The sequence below is a fragment of the Falco naumanni genome, chromosome 6 (assembly GCF_017639655.2).
Source record: "Falco naumanni isolate bFalNau1 chromosome 6, bFalNau1.pat, whole genome shotgun sequence".
In the NCBI taxonomy this organism is placed as follows: Eukaryota; Metazoa; Chordata; class Aves; order Falconiformes; family Falconidae; genus Falco; species Falco naumanni.
Genome location: NC_054059.1, coordinates 77,257,114 through 77,282,479, shown reverse-complemented (window position 1 = coordinate 77,282,479; position 25,366 = coordinate 77,257,114). Strand labels below are relative to the sequence as shown.

The 25,366-nt window shown below is 40.6% G+C and overlaps 2 protein-coding genes across 3 annotated transcripts in view; both read left to right on the top strand.

Moving 5' to 3' along the window:
* The window catches only part of NUP133 (nucleoporin 133), a 37,703-nt gene extending 19,240 nt beyond the window's left edge, over positions 1-18,463 (top strand). For both annotated transcript variants that reach the window (XM_040598200.1, XM_040598201.1), the window contains exons 14-26: positions 631-725; positions 857-1,081; positions 2,037-2,159; positions 2,615-2,714; positions 3,684-3,926; positions 5,148-5,281; positions 6,881-7,039; positions 8,983-9,118; positions 10,935-11,053; positions 12,563-12,643; positions 14,556-14,620; positions 16,993-17,081; positions 18,111-18,463. In XM_040598200.1, coding sequence (XP_040454134.1) covers positions 631-725; positions 857-1,081; positions 2,037-2,159; positions 2,615-2,714; positions 3,684-3,926; positions 5,148-5,281; positions 6,881-7,039; positions 8,983-9,118; positions 10,935-11,053; positions 12,563-12,643; positions 14,556-14,620; positions 16,993-17,081; positions 18,111-18,247 — 1,706 coding nt within the window. In that variant the 3' untranslated portion in view covers positions 18,248-18,463. The remainder of the gene's footprint in view (positions 1-630; positions 726-856; positions 1,082-2,036; positions 2,160-2,614; positions 2,715-3,683; positions 3,927-5,147; positions 5,282-6,880; positions 7,040-8,982; positions 9,119-10,934; positions 11,054-12,562; positions 12,644-14,555; positions 14,621-16,992; positions 17,082-18,110) is intronic.
* Positions 18,464-22,247: 3,784 nt separating this feature from the next.
* On the top strand, positions 22,248-24,839 carry ACTA1 (actin alpha 1, skeletal muscle). Its single transcript, XM_040599224.1, has 7 exons — positions 22,248-22,558; positions 22,635-22,775; positions 22,925-23,249; positions 23,392-23,553; positions 23,778-23,969; positions 24,093-24,274; positions 24,424-24,839. Exons 2-7 carry the CDS (start codon positions 22,647-22,649, stop codon positions 24,565-24,567), a joined length of 1,134 nt encoding a protein of 377 aa, XP_040455158.1. The 5' UTR covers positions 22,248-22,558; positions 22,635-22,646; the 3' UTR covers positions 24,568-24,839.
* The last annotated feature ends 527 nt before the right edge of the window (positions 24,840-25,366 follow it).

The window sequence follows — 25,366 nt, the reverse complement described above, 5'->3', positions numbered from 1 at the left end:
TCAAGCATGATTTGCCCTTGGTGAATCCATGCTGGTTTTTCCCAATTGCGTGCTTCATGAGGAAGCTTCCACCATCCTTACTGACACCTTTAAGGTCCTGATTGCCTGGATGGAAATGTTGGCTGGTTTTTCAGATGCAAGCTCGTTTGAGAAAGACGAAAAGTAGGGCCGTGCTGGGCAACCAGTTTTGTGCAGGCAGCGCAGAATCAATTAGGTCTGAATGTGTGTTAACGCCTTATTCTGTAGTAGCTGTGGTCTAGAGTATAATAGATTTAGCAATAGCTAGTCCACAATGAAGATAAAAATTTGAATCTGAATCTTACTACGACTTGAATAAGCTGGTGAGCTGCTATTTTAGCAGCAAAATAATTGACCACTTCAGAATAGTTGTACTGAACTAAAGATACTCGATTTCTTCTAAATGCTTTACTTCAGATATGGAAGAGTTCAAAACCCACATTAAAAATAGTTGGTAAGCAATATACAAATGTGTGTACATATATTTTACAAAAGTACCAGTGCAGGAACACTGCAGAAATTTATAGAAATATGTTTACCTCGGCGGCAAAAAATTGGTTACCCAGAAATAAAGTTATCAAGGGCTCTGATCTAAGATATTTCTGTTTTTAGAAGCAGCAGGTTTCAGCAACACATCTCTCATTCTTCTTCATCAGCTAGAGGATAAGACAAAAGCACATTCCTTCTTCATTGAGTTTCTTCATCAGGTAAAATTCTGTTGTTCTTTTGGTATCAGTATACACCGTAGATTATATTGTCTTCAAGTAATTCTTCTAGAACAGTGTTTACAGTGCATGTGGTGATGTTCTGTTTTGTTGGGTTTTTTTTTTTGTAAAAGGTTGGTGTATTTGAACGCCTGGGCAGTTTTCCAGTCCGAGGGGTGCCAATGGCAACTCGATTGTTGCTCTGTGAGCACGCAGAGAAACTAGCAGCAGCTATTGTGCTCAAGAATCACCACTCCAGGCTGCCTGATCTGGTGAATGCTGCTATACTCATCGCGTTAAACAAAAGGGAGTGTGATATTCCACCGAGTCTTACCCCTGCAGACGTGTTCTTTCGAGAGGTAAGAAACCTGTTATTTCTGAATTATTGTGTAGCCTCACATATAGTAAAAGTTGCAATGCTTTAATGTATTCTTTGAAAATAATTCGACTTTACAGAATTTCCCTTTAAATAGGGGTGGTATGGTAGTATTTTCCACTCTTTATTGTACATATTTCTTTATGTCTGCAGCTGGAACGTGAATTCTGAGAAATCTCATGTAGCAGAAGTAAAGCTGTTACAGTTTCCAACTAACCAACATGGATAAGCAATGAAAAAGACAAGTGAAATTCTCTGGCCCATCAGAAGATGTGTGCTAAGTTGGCACTTTTAAGGGGTGAACTGAAGAGTATGAAACTTTCCAGATAGGGGAACTGCTTTGAGCTGGATGGAATTTTATCAATTCAGTCTCATAATTTTTTTGGTTTTTTGAACATTAGTAAATCTAAGCTAGTTCTCAGTTTATGCCGCTTTCCAGTCAAGCACCCAGTCTTTCTTCCTTTTTGAGAAGAGCTGTACACAAAACATATTCTTAGGAAGTTTTTTCCTGTAGAGGACAGTAGTTGCTAATGGAGAAAAATAAATATAAATTAAACAATTGTCAGCTATTTTAAAGCAGATATGTTATCCACTATACTTTTTCTAATGAAGATTCTACTGACCAATTGTTTCAGAAGATGGAGGAATATCCTTAATTAAACTTTATGGAGTTGCTTTCAAAAAAAGAGGATTCTTTTTTTTTTTTTTTTTTTTATCTCCATCCAGAAAGAAAGCAATTGTATTCTGAGTATTGTATGAAATACAAGCTGGCGATTTCATTATCCGTTTGAGTCAATATCTTTTAATATTTTTGGCTGTTGATGTGGGTTTCTACTAATATTTGTTTGTTTTTCTGTACAGCTCGTAACTTGGTTTTCAGGTATCAGCTGGTAGTGGATGTGTTTGTGTTCAGTGCAGTTTTTCTTTGTATCTTGAAGGTGTCCCAGATAGATTCCATCTTTGAATGCTTACTAGAAGAAGAGGAACAAATCCTGAAAGATACGCCTATCGAATCAATTGAGTGGGCCCAGATAGTTGTCAATGTGAACAACATCATTAAGGTAGAGAACTGCATTAACTAAGATGTTTGTGGAGGGGAAGGTAAATACCAAAGAGCACTGAACATGTTGAATGCAGCAGATCTGAGTTACTGACATGAGAAGAAAAGTGAATGCAATTTTCACATGTCCAAACACATTAGGAAGGAAGAGGTGGTCTTGTGCAGAATTAGGGATGTTCCTTTTCTTCCCGAGTCACTGCTGAAGAGAGTTTGAGAAGTTGCTGCATTGTTGGCAGTTGTGAAAATGTGAGTATGTAGCAAAGCGTGAAAAACCTGTTCTTGACCACTGAGGTTTCTTGCTCAGTCAGTGTATGCTCTTCTATACAACAGGGAAAGTGGTGTAGAAAGAAGGGGGGATATTAAAAGAACATTTCAGAATTATGAAAGACAACATCTTTTACGGTCTGTGTGTATGCAAGTGGACTTTAAAATACTTACATCCTTGCCTTTAAATAGGACGTGCTGCAAGCTGCCTGTCAGTATCGTCAATCTAGAGCCTCTTTATATAAAACAGGAGAGCTTCCAGAAAGAGAACCTGAATATATTCCATGGACAGGTGAGAACTTATTATTACTACTTTATTAATTATCTGTCCTAAACAAAAAGTACTTTTCATGAGTTTCAGAACACGTGAATTTCCATCTGAATGTTAAAATCCCTGTTAAAAGCTGCTACAAGGTTTGTCAGTAGGAATAGGAGAAGCTAAAAGCTTCATTTGGGGAGTGAAATGGAATTAATCAATGAACACTGATTTTGTCCAGTATTGATGATAAATCTTTACAACTAGCATTGCAGGTTATTTTTTTTTGTATGCACTGGTTCTGGTTAGCAGACCTATTGGGTACATAACATTAAAATGAATCATAAAATATGATCGATCTATGAATGTTTTAAAAGGACTGATGATTCTCTGCTTCTTTAAGTGTGTTCTGCTTTGATGATTTAATAATGTGAAAAACTATCAGAACAAACGTTTGCAGAAGCAAGCACATTCCAGTTGGTGTTTAAGCTTCTTGTGGCCTTTATGGCCACAAAGACCACACTTGTTTCGTACTCCCAAGATAAAAATCTTTTGAAAAGCAGGACCTATGCAAGCTGTTTTGGTGTCTTAAATCATCTTGATGACTACATCCAAGTATTTCAATCGGGTTAACATAAGTTGCCTTTTCCTTTTGTATATTCTCTACTTTGCTTACAGATTGTGCAAGTGATTCTTTTCTTCTGAAAAACAGCTGATAGTTGACTGTGTACATCTGTGTAGTTCGGGGGATGGTTTTGTTTCTGGTCCTTTCATTAAACTACATTTTGGCCAAATTAAATATGTAAAGGTGGATGGGAGTATGTGTTTGGGTTTCGGGGGTTTTGTTTGCTTGTTTTTTAATAGTATTGCTTTGATTTTTAAAATTAAAATATTTACTTGCTTTCTTCTATTTTTTTTAATTATATGTAGTAATGTTATACATCAGCATAGGTTCCTGTCACGATAGGATTATTGTTTTAATGTTCACTGTATTGTTTTCCCAAGCATCTAGTGTCCTTCGTGCAACGGTAATACGTCAGCATGGAATCATTCTGAAGATGGTGTATCCCCAGGTGGACAGCAACCTCCGCAGCATTGTGGCTGAACAGTTGGTGGCACTGCTGGATTGTTTTCTAGATGGCTATGTTTCTCAGCTGAAATCTGTGGACCGTCCCGCTGATCAAGAGCGATACAGCAGTCTGGAAATGGAGTATGTGCAGAAAAGATCAGAACTCTTGTCTCCTCTCCGTAAGTAGTCTGTTTTCCTTAATGCAAGGGCTAGATGTTCCATTCGATGAGGAAATTACACATATCTGATCGAGTAAATGGCATCTGTGCGTGAATTCTATTTGTTCTACATGTTTGCCTTCAGAGTATAAATGATTGGTTTTATGTTTTAATGAGATACTTACAAAGCAAAAACAGATAGAGAATTGCATCCATGACTGCTTCCATGCCGCTAAGAAGGCACATTGCTGCTTCAATGTTTTTCTTCTGCTTGTTACATTTTTCTGGCAGGAATTTATCTTATGCTACTTGGCTGAAAATAGTCTATAAATAGATTCCTGAACGTTTATATTGTTGCAAGTTGACAAACTTATATGCCTGAAAGCTTGCTTAGTGTGTATCAGGAAAAAGTTACTTTTTGAATCTGGACTGTTTAATAATCAAACCTGTTGTTTAACATGTCACATGTGGTCCAGTCTTCAATGAGTAATTGACAGTAAAGTCCCCTTAAGTGGAAGTAACTTGGAGTAAATACATTTTAGTTACTTAATAAAATTTAAATTTTTTAGACTGAAAATAACTAGTATAAATAGAATAATCTAATCACTGCCTCCTAACATTCTTAACCATTCTTAAGAAAAATCTCTTAAACTGTCATTCTCAGTTTTACTGACGTTTGTGGGCTCTGCTAGTTTGTAAATACATTTTATATCATTATGTTAAATCTAAAGCTCATATTTCCTTACAAATAAAATTGAGTATTCTAACTGTCATGGATTAACTGAACCAAAAAGAAAGAGTTTAATATATTTTTAGTAAAAACCCATTCTCTTTACATGTTTTGTTTTTTATCAAAAGCATTTGCCTTCTGCTTTTTCACTTTGTGTCATTAAGTGGCTTTTAGTACAGATACTAAGTCAGGGGTTGAATTTTCCCCCCTGCCCTCCAGCACAAATAGCAGATGATGCTAACTTTCAGCGAAAATAGGATATTTACAGGCCATTTAGTATTCTAAACTTCTCTTCTTCCCTCTTGTAGTGGGGGACAGAGATAGTAGGTATGTGAGCTTGTACGTGCACAGGGTGTGTGCGCAGTCGGTTAATGTCTCTTTTGCTGTATATAAGTAATCTCCATGACCTGAACACTTGAAACATTTTATTTTTTCTGATCTCCGTCCTTGGTCACCTTCTTATGGTCAAAGATGAGCTTGTTTGATATAACTTCTTTTTCTTGGTTACTTAGTTTCCCTGGGGCAGTATCAGATGGCAGCTGCTTTAGCAGAGAGGTACTGTGACTTTGATATCCTGGTGCAGATGTGTGAGCAAACAGACAACCAGGCCAGATTGCAACGTTACATGAGCCAGTTTGCAGATCAGGTAACTCTTTCTTTATTTCCTTTAGATAGTGTTTTATAATAAGTTTGCACCTGAGATGTTGCGGAAGCTATTATTACTTTGGGATTTTGTTTTGTTTTGGGGTTTTATCTATCTGTATTTACATATACATACAGGGGAAATATGGAAAATTGAAGTCAGTGTTCACTGTGCAGAACTCGGTGGAGTATTTTACCCTGAGGCTGTAAAGCAAGTCAGCAGAAATATGGGTGCTAGCTGTATGGGCAGCGGCTTTTCATGGAACTTTGGGTTTTGTCTCACTCTTAAGATCTTTCAGCATTTTGTGACTTTTTCACTGAGGTGCTGTGGTCAGTGTACTATTGTTTTATTAAACTAATGTAATAACAAATATAATCATAATTTCCAAAAGAAAAGGTGCCATTGTTAAACATATAAGTAGAGAAGTAGTTAACAGTAGGAATGTATGGGTGTTGCTGTAGTCTTATTTTATTGTCCTGCTGAGTACTTGTTGGACACTTTTTCCAGTGTCTGTTAAGATCTGGCGTAAAAACTTCAAGGTGCGCTGAAAAACTGGGAAGTTTAAGGAAAAGGCAGTAGAGACTACTTGAAGTGAGGGAGACTGGGACAAAATTTTCCTAATTGGAGAGCTGGTGAGATCAATTTGTTTAGCTTTCCACATGAACCATAGAAAGAGAAATCCTGCAGTCTACACTATAAAGAGGGTACAGAAAGATTGTTACAGTAAGAAAAAGCAAAAATATCAGTAATGGACAGAAATTATAGTGAACATTTTTAATATTGAGGCTTAAATACTCACACTTCCAAAGAAGAGGATGCATTCTCTATTTCTTTTCTCTTGGAGTCCTTTGTTTTAAAGGAAAAAAAGACTTTCTGAAGAGAAGACATTGTGGCAAATGTAGAGCTGAATAGATCAAGTGTAATGGATAGAGTATCAGACTGATGGCCTCTTCAAATTTAATTTTTTTAAATTGTTAATGTAATTAAGATTTAGCATAGTTCTAAAATTACTCTGAAAAGACTGTCTCAAACATAAGTCCTGATTAGTTATTTCACATTGAAGTTTCTGAGGATAAAATAGTTGGCCTTTTTTAAAAAAAGGCCACTTTTTAACGATGACTGAGAGAAGTTAAGTTGTAGGTTCACTTGGAGATAGGAGGGAATGTTTCAAAAATAGTGACAGCAGAAGTAAACTTACATGTGAAAGGAAATAGTAAGCACAGAGTTCTGAGAGGGGCAAAGGAACAGGTAAAAAACTGAAGTAGAATTGTGATTTATGTGATAATCTGTTTCCATTCTGATGTGTTAACATGAAGAATTTGTATCTGGCGCTTCCTTCACTCCCATAGAAGGTTCACTCCCATTGAAGGGTGCCCTGTGTATCAATATCTGTTGCAGAGTAGCTCATAAATTCTTTAAATGCTGTTTCTATCAGGACTCTTTTTCATCAACATCATATTTTTGTGTGTGTGTGTTCTTGTTTTCTTAAGCAGGTTCTTACCATGTTCTTACCAACTGTGTTCTATGAAGCATTTTGCCTTAGAAGAAAAAATATATTTAAATGTGACTTTTAAAATGTGTTTGTATTCCTGTTATCTTCAGAATTTCTCAGATTTCCTGTTTCGGTGGTATCTAGAAAAAGGAAAGCGAGGGAAGCTGTTATCTCAGCCTATTGCTCAGCACGGACAGCTGGCCAGTTTCTTGCAAGCTCATGAGCATCTGAGTTGGTTACATGAAATCAACAGTCAGGATTTGCAAAAGGTAGGATTTCTTAAATACAACCAAGCTGAAATAGCACATATTAAAAAGGTCAAGTATATATTCAGGTAGGCAAATTATCTAGTTACGACTCTTCATCATCAAAAGACCAGTTATCTAAATGAGTTAGGGGAGAGATGACACAGATTATTAATGGAGTACCAGAATCTTCCCTCCAGGCAGCATCTGCACCATGTAATGGAAGTTAGGGCTGCTTTTCATCTCTGGTTGGTGACTGATACGTTTTATCAAGGAAGTTTTGTTTGGCTGTGTGATCGCTACTTTGATGGAATTGGGGGCTTCCAGTGAATATCAGTAGCATTATGAGATTATCCAGCAAAGGAAAAACTGAAGCTTGTCTTTCAAGACTTTGAAGCAAAGAAATTTGGAGGTATCACAAAAGTAAAAAAAGGTGTTGATTACTTTAATCTCTTACATGCATAGTTTAAAAGTTCTGTGTTTTTTTTTTTTTAAGTAGCAAATGTGCATGTGGATAGATTTATGTGACATTGTTTTTAAACTTGATCCATTGTTGCCTTGTAGGCTGCCCAGTTATTCTCTCCCCGCTTCCTGCTGGTCAGTCTTTCCTTCCTTCTGCTAGACTTGTGAATGTATTTCACATTAGAAATAAACTGTTTCTAAACAAAAATGGCTTCTTTCAATCCATGTGCACATTATTTAACTGTGTGCAGAGCATGGCAATGTTTATCCTACTGCAAACTATAGGCTGATAATACTATATGCCCTTAAAAAAACCCCAAACAAACCAACCCACCCAAAACCAAACCAAAAACAAAATCCCAAACAAAATAAAACAAAAAGCCTCACCCTGAGAATATTGTAGTATTCCATCGGTGTCAGCTGAGATTTTCCCTGTTATAGCAAAGCACTATTGATACAAGAATTATTTACTTTAAAAAAAATAAAAAGAGGGAAAAAATGTGAATATCTAGTGAAAAACAAGAACTTGAAAAACGGAGGATGTTAGTTAATCCTTACAGCTAACTGAACATGGCCTTGGGAGAAGGAATAGACACCATAAATATGTCAGGCTGGGGCATAAAATAAGCTCAAGGAGAACCAAATGGTTAATGAGACTAAACAGAAAATCACAATCCACTCTCGATTAAAGAAAGCTCCATACTAACAAAGCTGTCTTCCCACTGGATATGCATGTGAAAAAAAAAGGATGCTGTACCTTTAAATGGAGACGAGGCTGTAGGAACCGGTGAGAATGAAGAGTGACTAAACTTAATTGTAAACAATTCTTCAAAGTGTATAAAGTGTTTTACCACGTGTTAAGATGTACGCTAGCTTTGTGGATAACTACCTAGCACCCACCTCTGTGCAGACATGCAGTAAACAAGTATCTGGACTCAGCTCTTGCACGCCAAGTGAAGAACACAGGTTTGGGATAACGCTATGAAGAGGGGGCAAGGATTCTAAAATGGACAAGTAGTTCTGTTTATTTCTGAGTAAGTGCTCAGAAACGTGCTGTTCCATTGTTTGATAGACAAAATCTTGCCTATATATTTGGTTACTTTAGCAGTTTATAATTTTGTTTTTTCAAATTCCTGAATGAACAAGTAAATCAATCTACATGCAAAATTGTTCTGTCAAATCATATTTGTCTGGCTTTTCTGCCACAGCCTTGAATAAGATCCTAGAGGTATAATATGTGAAGCCGCAATTTGTCCTTTAATCATAAGATAGTTTTTCCCTGGTTAGTACTGAAAAGATTTTTTGATATAATTGCAGTAGAGACCTGTGTCCCTTTCTGAAGTGTGTAGTGCAGAGTTTTAATGTGCAAGTTGTATGACTTCTTAAAATAAGGATTATAGTATTACAAATGATAAACAGCTATGAGACTTCAGAGCAAATTCTTATCTGCTAACCTTCTGGTGCTAACTTATAAAACTGATTTCTAATGTCTTCATTAATTTCAGGCTCACAGAACATTGCAGACTTTAGCAAATATGGAGACACGGTATTTTGCAAAGAAGAAAACACTTCTTGGCTTGAGCAAATTAGCTGCACTGGCGTCTGACTTCTCAGAAGACATACTTCAAGAAAAAATAGAAGGTTAGAAATAAAACCAGAGCAAAGTGAAGAGTAGACTAATGAAGTTATTGGATTAGAATCACGTTAATTTTGCAGATTGATAATAGAGGGCTCTAACTCAGTGTGGTAAGGATGAATGGACTAGTGATCATGCTCATTGCAGGAAGGATAAGTAAGACAGAATGAGGCAGTAACCTCAGTATTCGGTTTCACCTCCGAGTTAGGCCTATGAGCATGGGAAATGTGTACCTTTTCACTTGTTCTAATAACACACAAAATACTGGTGTAAATAACAAGCTGCGCAGTATCTTGAGAAGTCGTTAGTTCTGAAGTGGCTGAAACTTGTGAACCATTCACAGTGAATGTGTTTTCATGACGCTCCATTTTGTATTTCCAGATGCAAGGTAAAAATTATTTAATTTCTTAAAGCCTGTTCATTGAATGGCTCTCAATTTGGAATTCTTCTCAAATCCTGAGACTCTTAGGCTATACAAGGCAATCCAGTGACTATGTTGTATTGTAATAACGTACCTGGAAATACATACATTTGTGATCAAGCAGCGCTTTCTCAGCACCTTACTCTTTCTGTATCTGGAAAGGTTACAGTGACGGTGTTTCATTATACTCGTAACTGAAAGGATGCTAACAGGAAAACCAGGAATACCTGTTCTGCTTCATTATCAAATGCAAAGATTCCACTGCTCTGCCATTCCTTTCACTTTGGAAAATACCCTGTTCCCGATGCTGTTTGTGCAGCACACGGTGCTGTGAGTTATCGTTAAGCTGATACTGGCCGCCGAGGGAAGCGTGGAAACACTACTCGAGGTTACTACTCAAGCTTGCTTCTGTTTATCTGCATCTTTATCCATGTATATGACGTACAGTTCTTAAAAAAAGAATCCCGAAGGCCCGGGGATAATTATGATAACTAAGTAGCCTTTACAAATTCGTTTTAGCTTTACATTATCTGCCTTTTAAATCATAGAACTTTTAATGAAATCTTAAATTTTAAATTTGTTTTTCTTACTGCTCTGGAAAAAAACCAACAAACCTATGTTGATGTGAAGACTCTCATCTTTAAATAGGAAAACCGTAGAAAACTGAGGAAACCAAAGCTGTATTTCAGTAGACTAATGGACTCTTAAAATTTGGTCTGGACTTTACTCTGCTACACATTTTTATATGACACAGCTTTTAAAATTTACACTTTTCGTGTATCAGTTTCCTATTGATAAAGAAAATAATTATTTTTGCCACATTTTGCTTATTCATTTAAACTGATAAAATGCTCCTTAAAATTATTTTCCTTTTTCTACCATGCGATGGAACTGGGCAGGAAGGGCAGGGTTCACAGTACGGCTGAAACTATTCCATTTTGATTGTTTCAGCCTAATAAGTTTCTGACCCTGAAGCAGATCATATTGGAAAATAAAACAATCAAAAAATGAATAATTCATGAGGTGGAGCACATCCATGGCACAGGTCTTCAGCCAAAAGGTAGCTCCTAAAAATTGCGAACAGCTTACTGTCCTGCATAGTGCAAAAGCTTCCCTCCAATCCTATGTATTCATTTTGTGGTTTTGAGGAAATAAAGAAGAGTTACTAGTCTGCATTATGCTGGGAACCTGAGTGGAAAGTAAGAACTAGGTCACCAGGATGACAACATTGAAGTGGACGTATTTCTATGCTTCAGGAACATAGAGATGAGTGTCCAAATAAATGCTTCGTAACAAATACTTGTAGACCTGAGTAATATTGTGACTTGCCAGTTATTACTGCGCCATATAATTTATTATTACATTTTAGTAACGTGACATATTCATTTCCTTAAATACAGAAATAGCAGAACAGGAACGCTTTCTGTTGCATCAGGAGACCCTTCCTGAACAGTTACTGGCAGAGAAACAGTTGAACCTCAATGATATGCCAGTGTTGTCTGTATCTCAGCTCATCGATGTAAGTATTTCATGTTTACTTGGTTACACAGGTAAAGTTCCAGTATGTTTTCTGCCTCTGTGTGATCAAATAAAGGAGAAGATCCCAGCAGTCTTTATCCCTTATATGGCTTGCTAAGCACCCAAAGATCGGATACATGATTTGGTTTATCTTTGCTTAGTTTACGCCAGCACCAAACTTCAGAATGCTGGTTTTAGTTCAAATTTCTTCTTGTTGAATGTGTGCTTTAGAGTGCTGCTAGAAGAAAAACAAATCAAATCAGTTTCAGAAGTTGATTTACTGGTCTAAGCCAGTTTTTGGATATGAGACAATTTTTACCTTCTGTTACATTCTCAGTGGGGCAGAACTTAAAAGGCAGAAGGAACAAAGAAATCCACCTTAGTGGAGAAAGATGCTGCAATGTATAGAAGGAAGGGGCTTCTGCAGGAAAAGGTTTTTGTTCACCTGTTGCAAAGAGGCACCCAAAGTCTTTCTACTTTCTCTTTTTCTTCTTCTTTTTCAAAACCAAACAAAACCCCAACCCATAGAGAAACAAAACCATGAACTGCTCCAGTACTGGGATTGCTAATAACGCTGACTCCTTTTCCCACACCCTTTTCTGGTGGTAGCCAGGAACCAGTAACCTTATGGTTTCTGCCTGTTGTCAGCATATTTTTACCATCCAGTGACACACACAAAAAATACACCATTAGTAACAACAATACCTTGTAAAACAAATGGGGCCCTTTCTGGGTGTCAGTTTTGGAACTCCTTACTTTTCTGTAATCCTGTGGAAAACCAAAAGCTGATAGCATGCTTGTTTACATTCTTCTCATTTTCTTAGAACAATGCTAATAGCAGATTCTGAAGTTATTACCTGTATCTTTTAAGTGACTCTGTGTGGGATAGAGAAGAGTAAGAAGTGTCACTCATGACTTGGCAAGTGCTGGTATCATGACAGTTTTCCTTCTGAATTCTCTCTATCGTCAAACCAATGTTCGTATTTGCTGCTCATGATGTGAGAATGAAATTTGAAAAGCGCCAATAAAAGGAGCATTAATGTTGATTTTCCTTTGAAGTACTAATTTAGAATTTTGTTGCAGAGGGGGGATGAAAGAGCGATAGCAAACTTGTTGGTTTTAAAAGGTAAAAGGCAGTACGTGTGCTTAACTACTGCTTTGAGCTTAATTACCAAAATAATTCCGAGAGCTTATTTGTGGAGCTGAGCTCTGGCTACAATAGTCCAGGAATGTTACAGCCTTAAATGGCATTTAAATTTGAAACCTAGCAGCCTTATATCCAGTATGATTTGTCCACGGACCATTGTCATGTAGGTGGAATGCTGCTTTAAAACCTTAAGTATATTCATTACTATAAAAATACTTGCAGTTGAATCAAGACATATTTTCGTGAGAAGGTCATGTAAGTGGAAAATACATGGTGGTCTTCCCACAATGAGTTGTCCTTGATATCAGTTACATTAGTTTGTAGGCTAAAAATAATTCTCTACGTTATTCTCTCATATCATAGATGTACATATGTGATGAGAACAGAAGGGCCAATGAGTATGACTTCAAGAAAGCACTTGATCTTCTGGAATATATTGATGAGGTAGGAAAAGTTTTTTAAGGATTTCTAACCCAGAGTCTTATTTTTTTTATCTATTATTATTTAAGCTAGGATGGTGCATGTGGGTTAACATATTAGCTTAGTGTATGGTAATTAAAAAAAACCCTGATGTGTTTTCTTCAGTTTGTTTTTAATTCACTGGAGACTTCATGCCAAATATGGTTTAGATCATTTTAAAAAAATGACACTCCTCATCTTCACTTCCCATTTATAGTCTATATTCTTTTTTAGAGCCTTGCCTTCCTTACAGGCTTTCTCCAAACAGGACAAAGATCATCTGTTTTCAGTAGTTTAGTTCTTACATCTTCCCTATTGGCAGTTTCTCTGATTGTTATGAGATAATGTGGGATAGGTGCCAGCTTTTTAACATGTAAAGAGCATTGAACCACAGATTTGCTATCTGCTTTCTCACTGCATCTTGCATGATCAGATATCTTGTCAGAGTAATTTTCCAGGAACCACAAACAGATCAACTTTTGAGGAGCATCAAACCTGAATTAACAACAGTCTTTCCTAAAAACCTGAAGTTGTATTATTTTTAGCAAAAGTATTCCTTACCAATTGAAAATGGGAGCTCTTTTCTGATTATCCTAGTTCCTGTAGTCTGGGTAGGGCTCCAAGTTAAAATCTTTTCTGTAGTAGTGCTTTGTAAACACCATTGTGCCATTTTGTTGGTCTTCAATAACTTTGGTTTGATAATTATAAATATATTTAAATTGTTCTTAAAATCTATTTTAAATTGGTTTTAATTGAATTTCTTGTATCATTTTTTCTTTTGAATAACTTTACTGTTTTTAACTAGTATTTTTTTGCTTTATATATATTAATATGTTTACTTGTCCTGTGTTTAGTACTGTATTACATTTTGTGTACTGAGGGGAGAGTGTTACTACTAAGAGTAGCATGTTACTCTGAGTTATTTCTCTGTAGCTTAAAAAGAAAATTCAGTGCCTTTTTTTCTAACTCTCCCCCTTCATTTTTACAACATAGTCCAAATTACAATATTTTGCAGTAAAATAAATGAGCAAACTCATTTGGTTCTCTCAAGTTAGTTTTCCTCTTAAATTTTGTCAAGATGATTCATGAACACTGAGACAACTTTATTATTCCTTTACATCTAAATAAAATAAATACCACACTAAACCCATGAGATTTCAAAATTATTTTTTTCTCAGATATTTGAGTCTCTAACAACTTACGTAGAACATTCAGCACAAATTAGAGATGGTGGTCAAGACCAGAGTTTAAAAACTAGCTGTTCCCTAGTTTTCCCTGATTTTTCTCTTGCAGAAGCAGTGTAAAGTCAAGACACATCATCTTGCTTTCAGGCTTCTAAATTCAAGTATTCATGGTTTCTGTTATCTCATATGAGGGGAATTTAAAGTAGGTGTGATGTTTCAGGATATTGAGAGGTGGAAAAAAATATATGGTCTTTTTTCTGACATTATATTTTAAAAGGGGCTCTGACACCAATTACCTCAGCGTTTCTGTGCAGCGAAGAGATTGCCCTTTCCAAGGCAAATGTGTTTCTTTGAAGAGATTTACTAATACATTCATAAAACATACAGCCTGATGTGGACCCTAATGCATGCTAGTTAGCTTGGCCACGCTGAAAAAAGAGCCTTGACTTTAGTCACCATTTAGTGTGTTAAAATAAAACTTGCTTAGAATACAGTGTTTTATAAATTCGTATTTGTTCAATTTCCTTTAAAACACCCTTTTTCAAATTGATGTAGTTGGTCTTCAGCAGTCGTGTGGTGATGTAGAAAGTCTGAGCCATGTTTTCAAATGGAAATTAATAGTCTTTGGTGTTTCAGCAGGTGTTATTTTTTTAATTTAAAAAAATAAATTAAAATTTTAACCTATCTGTCTTTTCTCCTTATGTGAATTGAAGGAAGAGGAAGTGGATGTAAATGATCTTAAACTTAAAATTCTCTGTAAGGCTCTCCAAAGAGATGGGTAAGTCCAATATGAATATAAATTACTGAGAGTATTTGTGACATAGCTTTTCCAGTATTACATTTTAGTATACTATTCTCTAGCTCACTGAAAAGGTTGAATTTCATAGTATAAGGTTAGTAAAGTATAAAGTATCTGTCCAGAATATGCCTTTTTATTTGTAAAGTGAAACTCCAGCAAAAAAAATCGGTATTACTTTGTTGGCTTAGCTCACTGGCCACCTACTGTGCATTCTCAGCACCTGAGACAGAAATGTACCCATGCGGCTCTCATTCTTGAACTCTTTGCTAAGGTAAAAGAAATGACTGATGCCAAAACTTTTTTTTTCTTTCCTTTGAAGCGTTTCAAATAGAAGCTTTTTAAGAGCAATGCATGCAGAGGTCACTCCAGCCAACTTTTATTTCACTTATTTTTGGCCACTGAACCACATTGACAAGTTCATGACATTTTTGAGTTAAAGCTGCATTCTTGACTGCAAGAGATCAAATCCTTAAATACTGCTTAAGAGAGCCACTTTTACAGAATCGCAACACCAAATACAATCTGAATCCAGCTGATCCGAAGAATCTTCTCATTAAACAGTGCTGCTTTTCTCTCCCAGGTCACATAACTCAAATGGCATATACTCCTTTTCCTTTCTAATTTTCAGAAGTTATCCAGCTTTTCTAGCTCCCATGTATGTTCCAAGAGGACCTAAGGAAGAAAAGAGGAAAGAATACATTCCAAATGCACTGTGCCGTGTTTGATTTAAAAAGGAAGTAGGCAGCGTTTGGATTCACACTTATGCGTAGGATAGATTCCAAAGGGCAGCGGTCTGCAGAAAATAAATTCCTAGTTGCATGACTATAATAAGTTATTGTCACATATGATGCAAATAATATGCAGAAACAGGTTCACACTATTCCAAGTGTTTTCTTCCCTGCCTATTATTTTCAAGACAGAAGAATCCACAATTCCTACATAGGACTAGTCCAGTGATTGGTTTATGACCTGCCTACCCTGGGCCAAGAACAGAGTTCTGGACATAATACTTAAACCATTCAATTCATATGTAATGCTGACAAGATTTTGCCCACTCTGCTAGCTAACCAGATGCCATTTGAGATCACTTTACTGAATAGTGCGTTTAGAAAACCTGATGTCCCTGTTGAGTTTCCAGTCCAGCAAGGCTCACAAAGAGGTTGATTCCTATTTCAAAAAGAGGTAGTGTTAACTTTCATCTGTGTGCAAAAATATGCATTTGATGTGTTACAGTACCTACTTTTAAGGAAGGTGACTGTTTTCTGGCTCAACAGCTACAGATGGTGGTAAGGTTTTCGGGTAGAACGGAGAGCCTTGCTGAGTGTGCTCCTGATTATCTGATAGGGTTCTCACTGTCTTCCTCTGTGCTCAAGAGGAGGAAATCCCTCTACCCCCTTCCTTCATATTCTTCCCAGTAGAATTAAAGATGAAATCCTAGACGTTTGGGCGTTTGTGTGACATCCAGGGCTTCAGTGAAGTACAGAGGATTTGTCAGTACTATCTTCTGGGAGCCTGGTCCAGATCTGTTGCATTGGCCCGAGGAGGTGCACGTTAGTTTAGGGAGTGGTAGGAGAACTGGTTTTTGTCTGGCCATTTAACATATGGAACAGGAAATTTTAACAACTGTAAGGTTAGAACCACAGCAAAACAAATTAGGTTGGTGTTGACTTAAAACTGCTACATATAAAGCCCTGCAAAGATGATAAATTGTCATTTTAAATAAACTTTAAGAAAAACCTGTTTGGATTTTTTTTATCACAGATGAGACTTGCATTCACAAGTCTTCACCTTCAGGTTGTCTCATTTGTGATGAAACGTGTATTTGTTTTGTACCTGTGTGTGCTGTTACAGGCCAGCAACTTAAATTCTACAGTTTCTTCCTCCTTCTTCTGTTTCTTGGTGTTTGCTTTTTTGTTTTGTTTCATTTTTTTCATATGTTAGAAAATCACTGCTCTTGCTTCATTCTACCAAAAAATAAATCTATAGTTTAATCATCTCAGTTGTAAAATATAATTACTGAGAATAGGTAGGTCTTGTCTTGATAAATAATATTTTTTATCAAAGACATAATTTTTCTTTTACAGTTTAGAAGAGAGGAAGCATTTCTGTTGTCCTTCTAACTAGACTACATTACAGTAGTGTAATTTATTATAGTTTTACTCGGCATAAATAATAATTAACAGAAGATAGAAAAAAATCAGTTTGCTTTGAGCTATAGCCGATCAGATAACACTTCTGTGTGAACATATTAGCCACTTTTGATAACTTATGAAATTATTCTGCGTATTGTTTCTTGTTAATTTTAATTTCATCTGTGCAGTTCTTTCCACAAATTATCCTTTCGTTTGCAGATGGTCCGGTTCAGAGGGTAAAGATGATCCAATTGAAGCATCTAAAGACAGTATATTTGTGAAAATACTACAAAAACTATTGAAAGAAGGTAAAGTGAACTTAAATATTATTGAACTTCTTGAAATGTTTAGTTGTTTCAAAACTTGCTTAAGATGAACGCTAACATGTAAGAAGTAGTGTTCATAAATTCTCAGAATAATAAAAACTTCCATATGCATTCCACTAGGTAATTATAATCATATGGAGCTAATTCTATCTCTGTAAAATGTAGGGGGGGTGAGATGAGCAGATTTCTTGGTTATAATCTTAGTACCCTCAGATTACTTGCTCAGTAGGGCAGCCATCAGATTTTTAGCAGTTTCTTACTGCAAAGTGTGTCTTGTGGAGTTAAATACTTATGTCTTCTGTAAGATTCAGGATTAATAACTAATTGACTGTCACTCAGAGGAGCTTAATCTATTTTTGCTTAAACTGTTTTTTGCTTTTGTCTTCCCCCTCCAAAAGCAAAAATACAATCTCACACACACAGGGTTAAAACTGACTATGGGAAGTTATGGCCATCGAAGTTACAGCTGGAGGGGGGAGGGAGAGGAGGGAAACAATTTAGAGTCAAAGTCCATTTTAAATATTACTGCATCTGCACGTTTTCCAGAACACAGAAGGCTCCATGTCAAAAATACAGAAGTTATGTTCTTCAGAACAGTTCTGGTTTTCTGTGTTCAGTCCTGTCAATTTCTTTCCTTTTGTAAGACTCTCACACCGGAGACTGAAATGTTGTGACTGATCATAGAAGTATTTATCAGATGACTGATCTTACTTTTAACATTTCACCAAGAAAAAAGAAAAAGTAAATACTTGAATTTTAGGCTTAAGGATTTTAGGTTTAATCATGAATTCATTAAGAAGCCCTGTTTGGGTAGGAATATTTTTTTTAACTCAGTTTTACAGGCTACTTAAGCGTTATTGCATGTCTTGATGTATATAGTAATATTAGATCTTCTCAATTCAAAAGAGTAATTTAACTCTGAGGCAGGTACAGATGTTTACTTAAAAATGATCTTAACTGCTAATGCAAAGTACTTTTATCAGTGCTGTAATAAAAGGTTTTGTGTTGCAGGAGTTCAGTTAAGTGAATATTTACCAGAGGTGAAGGACTTGCTGCAAGCAGATGAACTTGGCAACTTGAGAACTAGTGCTTACTTCGAATTTGTGTTAAAGGCAAACTATGAACTCTACGTTCAGGGACAAGTATGATTCTCTCTATTTTTTTAAATATTTTTTCTAAAGACCTGTTAAATTAATGGATACTTTTTTATGTTCTGTTCGGTTTTTTGCTAAAACTTTGTAATAAAGTCAATATGAGTAATATACTTGGTTTTAAATTTATAGACATTGGCGCTTTAGTCAGGAGAGGCAGAGTTGTGTTTTCGGGCAAAAGAAGAATAAAGTTTTCATTTTCTGTGCCTTTCATAAACTTGTGGTTTCATTTTATATCTTCATCAGTATGAGTCCTGCCTGAGGCTCAAAGATACACAGACACACAGAGTGAAATGTGGGACCCACTGCAGAAGGTGGGGAAACTTTTGTTCTCACTTAATTGGGGATGTGACTTCAATTCAGAAACATACTGAAAACATTAATGCTGGGAGACTATGTAGCTTGCCCAAGAAACAAATAATTATTCTGTAAGATAACCCTACTCTCTCTTTGTACACTTCTTGCTGTAGAAACTAGGTAATTTCAATTTTTGCATTAAAGATTACTGGCACAAACTGGCTTGTCAGTCGTCACTTAGCATTTCTGTGACAGAAAGGAATAAAGCACAGTTCTCAGAGTCTTCTGGTCCAGTAAATGTACCATTCTTTCGGTTTATGTCTGTAAGATTAAACTTTTTAAAAACATGTTAATATTTTATCTAACTTTCATTTAAGCTATATCATGATTTCTAGAATACATGTAAAAATGAGATTAACAGCTCACCATGCCGTCATTCACAGCAACTGCTTGAACCTAGGCTCAGAAGAAACCTAGAAAGCAGTTATGAAAGTGTGGGAGGTCCAGCATGATCTTCCTTATGCGTTGACTTGTTCTCTACTGGTTGATGCTAAATTTTCTTCTTCTTTTTTTTTTTTTTTTTTTTAACCCCACTGCCCCAGTTAGTTGCCTCTGACACAGGAATAAAAAAAATCCATTTAACTTTTCAATTTTAATTATTCTGACTGGCAGCAGATTTTCATCTTTAAATAAAAGTTACTTCAATCTGATGTGTTGCACCTTTCTTTCGCAAGTAGCTCGGCAGCCAGAGTGAATGCAGAGCAACTTGCATGCCCTTATGTTTTACTTGTCTGGCTCCATGCCTGCTGCTACAACTTGATCCAACAGCTGAGAAGGTCAGAAGTTAAATTGGTTGAAGAGAATCCAGTTTCTAGTTTTAAAAGCACAACTCCCCTTCCGTGGCTTCCCCTCCTCTCTGTACTAATACAGTAAGCTGGGCTGAGAGTCTGAACATGTTTGGAAGAATAGATTTATCTAGAGAGGTTCTAACTAATATGGAAAAGAAATGCACTAGCAGTCATCTTCTAAGATTGTTTGAAGAAGCGAACTTTGCTCTTCTGCAGCCTTGCATGGCTGAGAGACAAAAGAGCGGGTATGACTCCCAGCTGCAGCTTCAAAGGAGTGGGTCATTTAATGCCTTAGAAGAATTCCCCATGCTTGCTTAAATGTCACTTTAAAGGTGATTTCACATCATTGATAAACTCTGTGTTTTAGGAGCAAGGGAATAATCAAACAAATGATTGCCACCCCATGATGAAATGTGTTCTACCTGAACTTTTACTGGACTGTTAAATCTTGCCTGAAATCTCTTTTAATTGACTGTCATCCACCATAAAACACTGCAGGGATATCTCATACCTTCCTAGACTGTCTACTGTACTCTGTCAGGAGCAGCAGGGTGAGCCCCAGAAAGCTTGCTCCAGAAGCAGGCGTTCCTGTTCATCTTTCGCTATCCATCTGTTCCAAGGTGCCTGGCTTCTCCACTGGGATGGGTTTAGTCCAGTTGGTGCAAAAGCGTTCTCCAGGGTCTCGGGAAACTTATTAGCCATGTAGGCTTCACAACTAATGTTTATTCTGCTGCTGGGTTGAGAGGTGTTTGGCATTTGTGCAACAGCTTTCCATTTGACTATTGCCAAAACAGAAGGCTATGGGCAAGGAGATCACTTAAATAAAGCCTCGTTAAAATAACTTCCACGTCTAAACTGAAGTTTAATGGTCTTGTATAAGGAACATTGAGCTGGTTCGCTATTCTGTTGGAAAGCTTGAAGAGGCTGGGATCTGGGGCTCTTTCTCTTCTCTGCCCTCCATTTCATTATGTAATAAGCTGTTCTGGTGCAGAACTCCTGTCTCAGATTACTGTATGGGGAGGATGCCTTCGTTTACCACTGCACATCAAAGGTCATGCCAGAGCTCTAGGTTGTTTCCAAGCATAATAAATACAAACTTGGGACAGAGAGATTCCTGTTTTGGTTAAAATGGCTTAAGGAGTATGGGTAACTCCTTTTGAGTAAGGAAGTATATGTTGCTTCTTAAATAGTTTTCTCAGAAATGGAAAATACACGGTACAGAATGTCCACGCTTCTATCTTCTGTTGTCACCAGAGCAGCGGGAAAGCTTGTCTGTTGTCATTTGTGATCAATTTCAGAAGCTACACGTTGTGGATAGTGATCTTCTTTGTGCCCAGCTCTGTTCTGGAAACTAACTTCAAACGTTTTCTGACTTGGCACCAAAGCCAAATTTACTTAGAGTCCAGTTAAGTATCTGATCTACCCATGGATAATGATCTTTTATGCAGAACTGTAAGAATGTTAACATTGCCATTGGGCATTTTGTTGTAAACTAGATTGGGGTGGAGAGAAAATTAAGGGAAACAGAAGGGATGAAGTGGGGTTTATGCTTGCATCGGGTTTCATTGTAGGATTAAGAATGTTTATCTTTCAGTGACGTTGGGCTTTCCGTTACTTGATTTCTGATTCAACACAACTGACTGTATTTTGGAAACTGTGATGGAGCATTACAGTTCTGTAAATAGATTCAATGGCCGTGATGCCTTTAAGTGCTTTCAGACTTCCGATTTTTGTACTACCAGTTGTCGATGACAGAACTGAAGAATAACATGACAAGTTGCAGAGCAGTATGAGAGAATAGCATGTTTTATCCCTGGCGTACTTCAATACAATAACTTGACAAGAACTGAAAATCTATAGGAGAATGAAATAGAGCGCTGCCAGAGGTAAAGAGAAATGCTGCCAAGCTGGAAGATGCAGAAATTAAATAAAGGAGGAGAAAAGCCTGCTTCTCTGTTGGCCCGTCTGCTCTGCCTTGCAGCGGAGGAAATCAGCTGCAGAAATGCCTTCACTTGCGGGAGACTCCTTGCAGCTTGAGTACTTCTGGCTTCCCGTTTCTTCTTCCTCCTCTCCCGACTCCCTAAGTTTTAAAAGGATTTACCCTTGGGCCAGTTGTGCCCTCACAGGTCTTGAAGGTTGATTTGCGTCGGCTCATTGGCAGGGCTGCTCATGTGACTGCCTCTTCTTTTTATCGGTAACCAGAATGTCTACGTAACGTCTTCCAAGCGTCCCAGGTGGACCCTCTGCTTCGGTATCCATAGCTGAAGGAGATGAGCTGTTCCTCCTCCTTGCATAGCACCCTCAGCTCGTCAGAGATGTCTTGCCCATGAGCCCACACTCTGGTCGGAGAGGGTGAGCCACAGCGATGGCCAGTGGGCTCCTGCCTCGCAGCCGCCACTCGGTGACGGCACCAGCATTCACGGCTGTGTCAGGCAGAGCTCTGGGATCAGCTGGTCACCAGGATTAATGCTTCGCCAGGCTTCTCTGCAGGCGTTTGTCTGACAGATGCTACCCCACGCATTTATTTTCCATTTGTAAACCACCGCAAAGGAAGAATGGCGCGGCTTAGCTCAGCGCGTAACGCCGTGGCTTTTGCACGTACCGTGGCGCGATGTGCAGACCCGGCTCTGCCTCGTCGCTTCGCCGGCCCCCGCAGCTCCCCGTCCCCACCTCACCGGCGGGGAAGGCCCCTCCGCGGCCCCGAAGGCCCGGCCTGCCCCGGCCTCCCCCGGCCCCCGCAGCCGCGGGCAGGGCCGCGGCCCGCTCCACCCTCACGCCCCGGCGGGCCCGGGCCCGCTCCCCCGCCCTGCCCCGGCGGCGCCGCCGCGCCGGCCCCCACCTGCTCTGCCCTTAGCGGGCCCGGCGGTGCCGCGGGATTATTTCGGCCGCGGCGGGGGGGCCCGGCAGACGCGCCTTATACGGCCGGGCCCGGCTCACCTGGGCCGCCGCCAGCAGCGCCTTCTTTGGGCAGCGCCGGGCCGGGGCCGCGCCGGGCCCGACGCCCAAATATGGCGACGGCCGGGGCCGCATTCCTGGGGGCCGGCCGGGGCCGCCGCCCGCCGCGATAAAAGGCCGGCGGCCGGCGCGGCCCACGAGCTGCCCGGCGAGGAGCGGGAGGCCTCTCTGCCAGCGGCCCGACGCGCGGAGCCCGCAGCCAGCCCAGGTAAGCCCCGGCCCCGCCGCCCCCGTGTGCGGCCGCCGCCGGCCGCCAGGCTCAGCCCGCACCCTGTGCCCCGCAGACAGCCGACGCCATGTGCGACGAGGACGAGACCACCGCGCTCGTGTGCGACAACGGCTCCGGCCTGGTGAAGGCCGGCTTCGCCGGGGATGACGCCCCCAGGGCCGTGTTCCCCTCCATCGTGGGCCGCCCCCGCCATCAGGTATGGCGACGTCCCCCTCCGAGCCCCCCGCCGGGCCCCGCCACCGCCTCCCAGCCCTCGGCCTGCAGGGAGGACGCCCGGCCCGCCAGGGAGCCCCGGCGCTGCCGCCCGTGGACAGGTCGCCGAGCCCCCCCTTTCCTCCCCCACAGGGCGTCATGGTGGGTATGGGTCAGAAAGACTCCTACGTAGGAGATGAAGCCCAGAGCAAGAGAGGCATCCTGACCCTGAAGTACCCCATTGAACACGGCATCATCACAAACTGGGACGACATGGAGAAGATCTGGCACCACACCTTCTACAACGAGCTGCGCGTCGCCCCTGAGGAGCACCCCACCCTGCTCACTGAGGCCCCCCTTAACCCCAAAGCCAACCGTGAAAAGATGACCCAGATCATGTTTGAGACCTTCAACGTCCCTGCCATGTATGTGGCCATCCAGGCTGTGCTGTCCCTGTACGCCTCTGGCCGTACCACTGGTGAGTGCGAGTGTCCCGCCGGCCCCCCTTCCCCGAGCGAGGGTGCCCGGCACTGGTCCCCTACAGCCGGCAAGTGCTCAGCCCCCCCAGGGCAGGGCCCTCTGTGGGCTACATCTCAGGTGGCTGCTTCTTGTTCCCTCAGGTATCGTGCTGGACTCCGGTGATGGTGTGACACACAATGTCCCCATCTATGAAGGGTACGCCCTGCCCCATGCCATCATGCGCTTGGATCTGGCCGGCCGGGACCTCACCGACTACCTGATGAAGATCTTGACTGAGCGTGGCTATTCCTTCGTCACCACAGGTAAGCACTATTCCCTCCTGTAAAACAGCCCCCGTTGCTTCTAGCCCTTGCAGCTCCAGGGGTGCCATAGCCTCATGTCCCGTTGCAAGTCCTGTGAGCGCTCCCTCCCTGTCGGGAGTTTGTCTGTGCTTGGGGGTACAGAGTCCTGGCGGACCTATGGAGGAGATGCAAGCCTTCACTGTTCCTCCTTTGCAAGCACTGATGCCTTTGCTTCCCCCCAACAGCTGAACGTGAGATTGTCCGTGACATCAAGGAGAAGCTGTGCTACGTGGCGCTGGACTTTGAGAACGAGATGGCCACCGCTGCCTCTTCCTCCTCCCTTGAAAAGAGCTACGAGCTGCCTGATGGGCAGGTCATCACCATCGGCAATGAACGTTTCCGCTGCCCAGAAACACTCTTCCAGCCTTCCTTCATTGGTGCGCGTGTCCCCTCTCCCTCTCTCCTCCCCTACCAGCTCTCCCTTTTCTCCAGAGTCCTCCTGTAGAGCTCTCGCTTTACGCTGAACTTGTGCCTGCGTTTCTCTCCTTCTCTGCCCCCAGGTATGGAGTCTGCAGGGATCCATGAGACCACCTACAACAGCATCATGAAGTGCGACATTGACATCAGGAAGGACCTGTATGCCAACAATGTCATGTCTGGGGGTACCACCATGTACCCAGGTATTGCTGACCGCATGCAAAAGGAGATCACGGCCCTGGCCCCCAGCACAATGAAGATCAAGGTAAGGCTGGACCACGAAGGACCCAGGCGCAGGAGCAGCCTTCTCTTGCCCTCCCGCAAACAGCATGCGGGTTACCTGTGCATGCCCCCGTGCGGGCCACCCACAGCGGTTGCTTGTTTCCTGATCTCTGTATTCTTGGCTTTTTCTAGATCATTGCCCCACCTGAGCGTAAGTACTCTGTCTGGATCGGTGGCTCTATCCTGGCCTCCCTGTCCACCTTCCAGCAGATGTGGATCACAAAGCAGGAATACGATGAGGCTGGCCCATCCATTGTCCACCGTAAATGCTTCTAAACATGTTTACATGATCACTTTGCCAGCCACGCTCAGGATGACAACCTTCTAGGTTGCAGGTTGCCGAGGACCTGCAACAGCCATGTAACTTTCTATTTTGTAACGATTTCTGGTTACTGTTGCTGCAAAGCTCCACGTGACACAGTGTATGTAAAGTGTACATAAATTAATTTATTTTACCTCGTTTTGTTTGTTTTTAAAACCAACGCCCTGTGGAAGGAAACAAAAAACTTCAAGAAGCATTAAATCATCAGTCATTCTGTCACACCCCTCATGTGGTTCATGTCTTCATTTGTGTGGGTTCTTCCATCACTCGCTGGCATAGCGTGTGGTCTAATGGTGAGGGCAGGGGGTGGTGGGGCTGGACTTCCCCAGGCGGGAGGAGGGCTGTGGAGGGGAGGGGACCCCAGCTACAGGAGCCAGCTCTGTGGGACTTGCTTGGGTTGCAGAGAGCCCAGCGGGGCTGAGAGCAGCCTGGTGGTGGCTGTGCCTTGCATCATGCCGCTACAAGGTGGGTGCCCACTGCTCTGCAACGCGCTTCCCCCTAGACCCAGGGTGGGAAAGGGTTACCTGGAGTCTTGGCTTGCAAAAGATTTTATTTGGTTCCACTTGCCAAAAAAGTAGCCCTGGCATGCTTGTGCAGCTCCAAGGCATGATGGATGGAGGCATGGCTGGGGCTGAGGGCAGGTGGCATGTGCAGGTTAAATAAAGAGCTTTCCACTCCGCTTATGGGAAACCCTCCTGCCACCATGCTGTCCCTGGTGTGCCGAGGGCAGCCGGGGCCACTTCCTCACCCTGC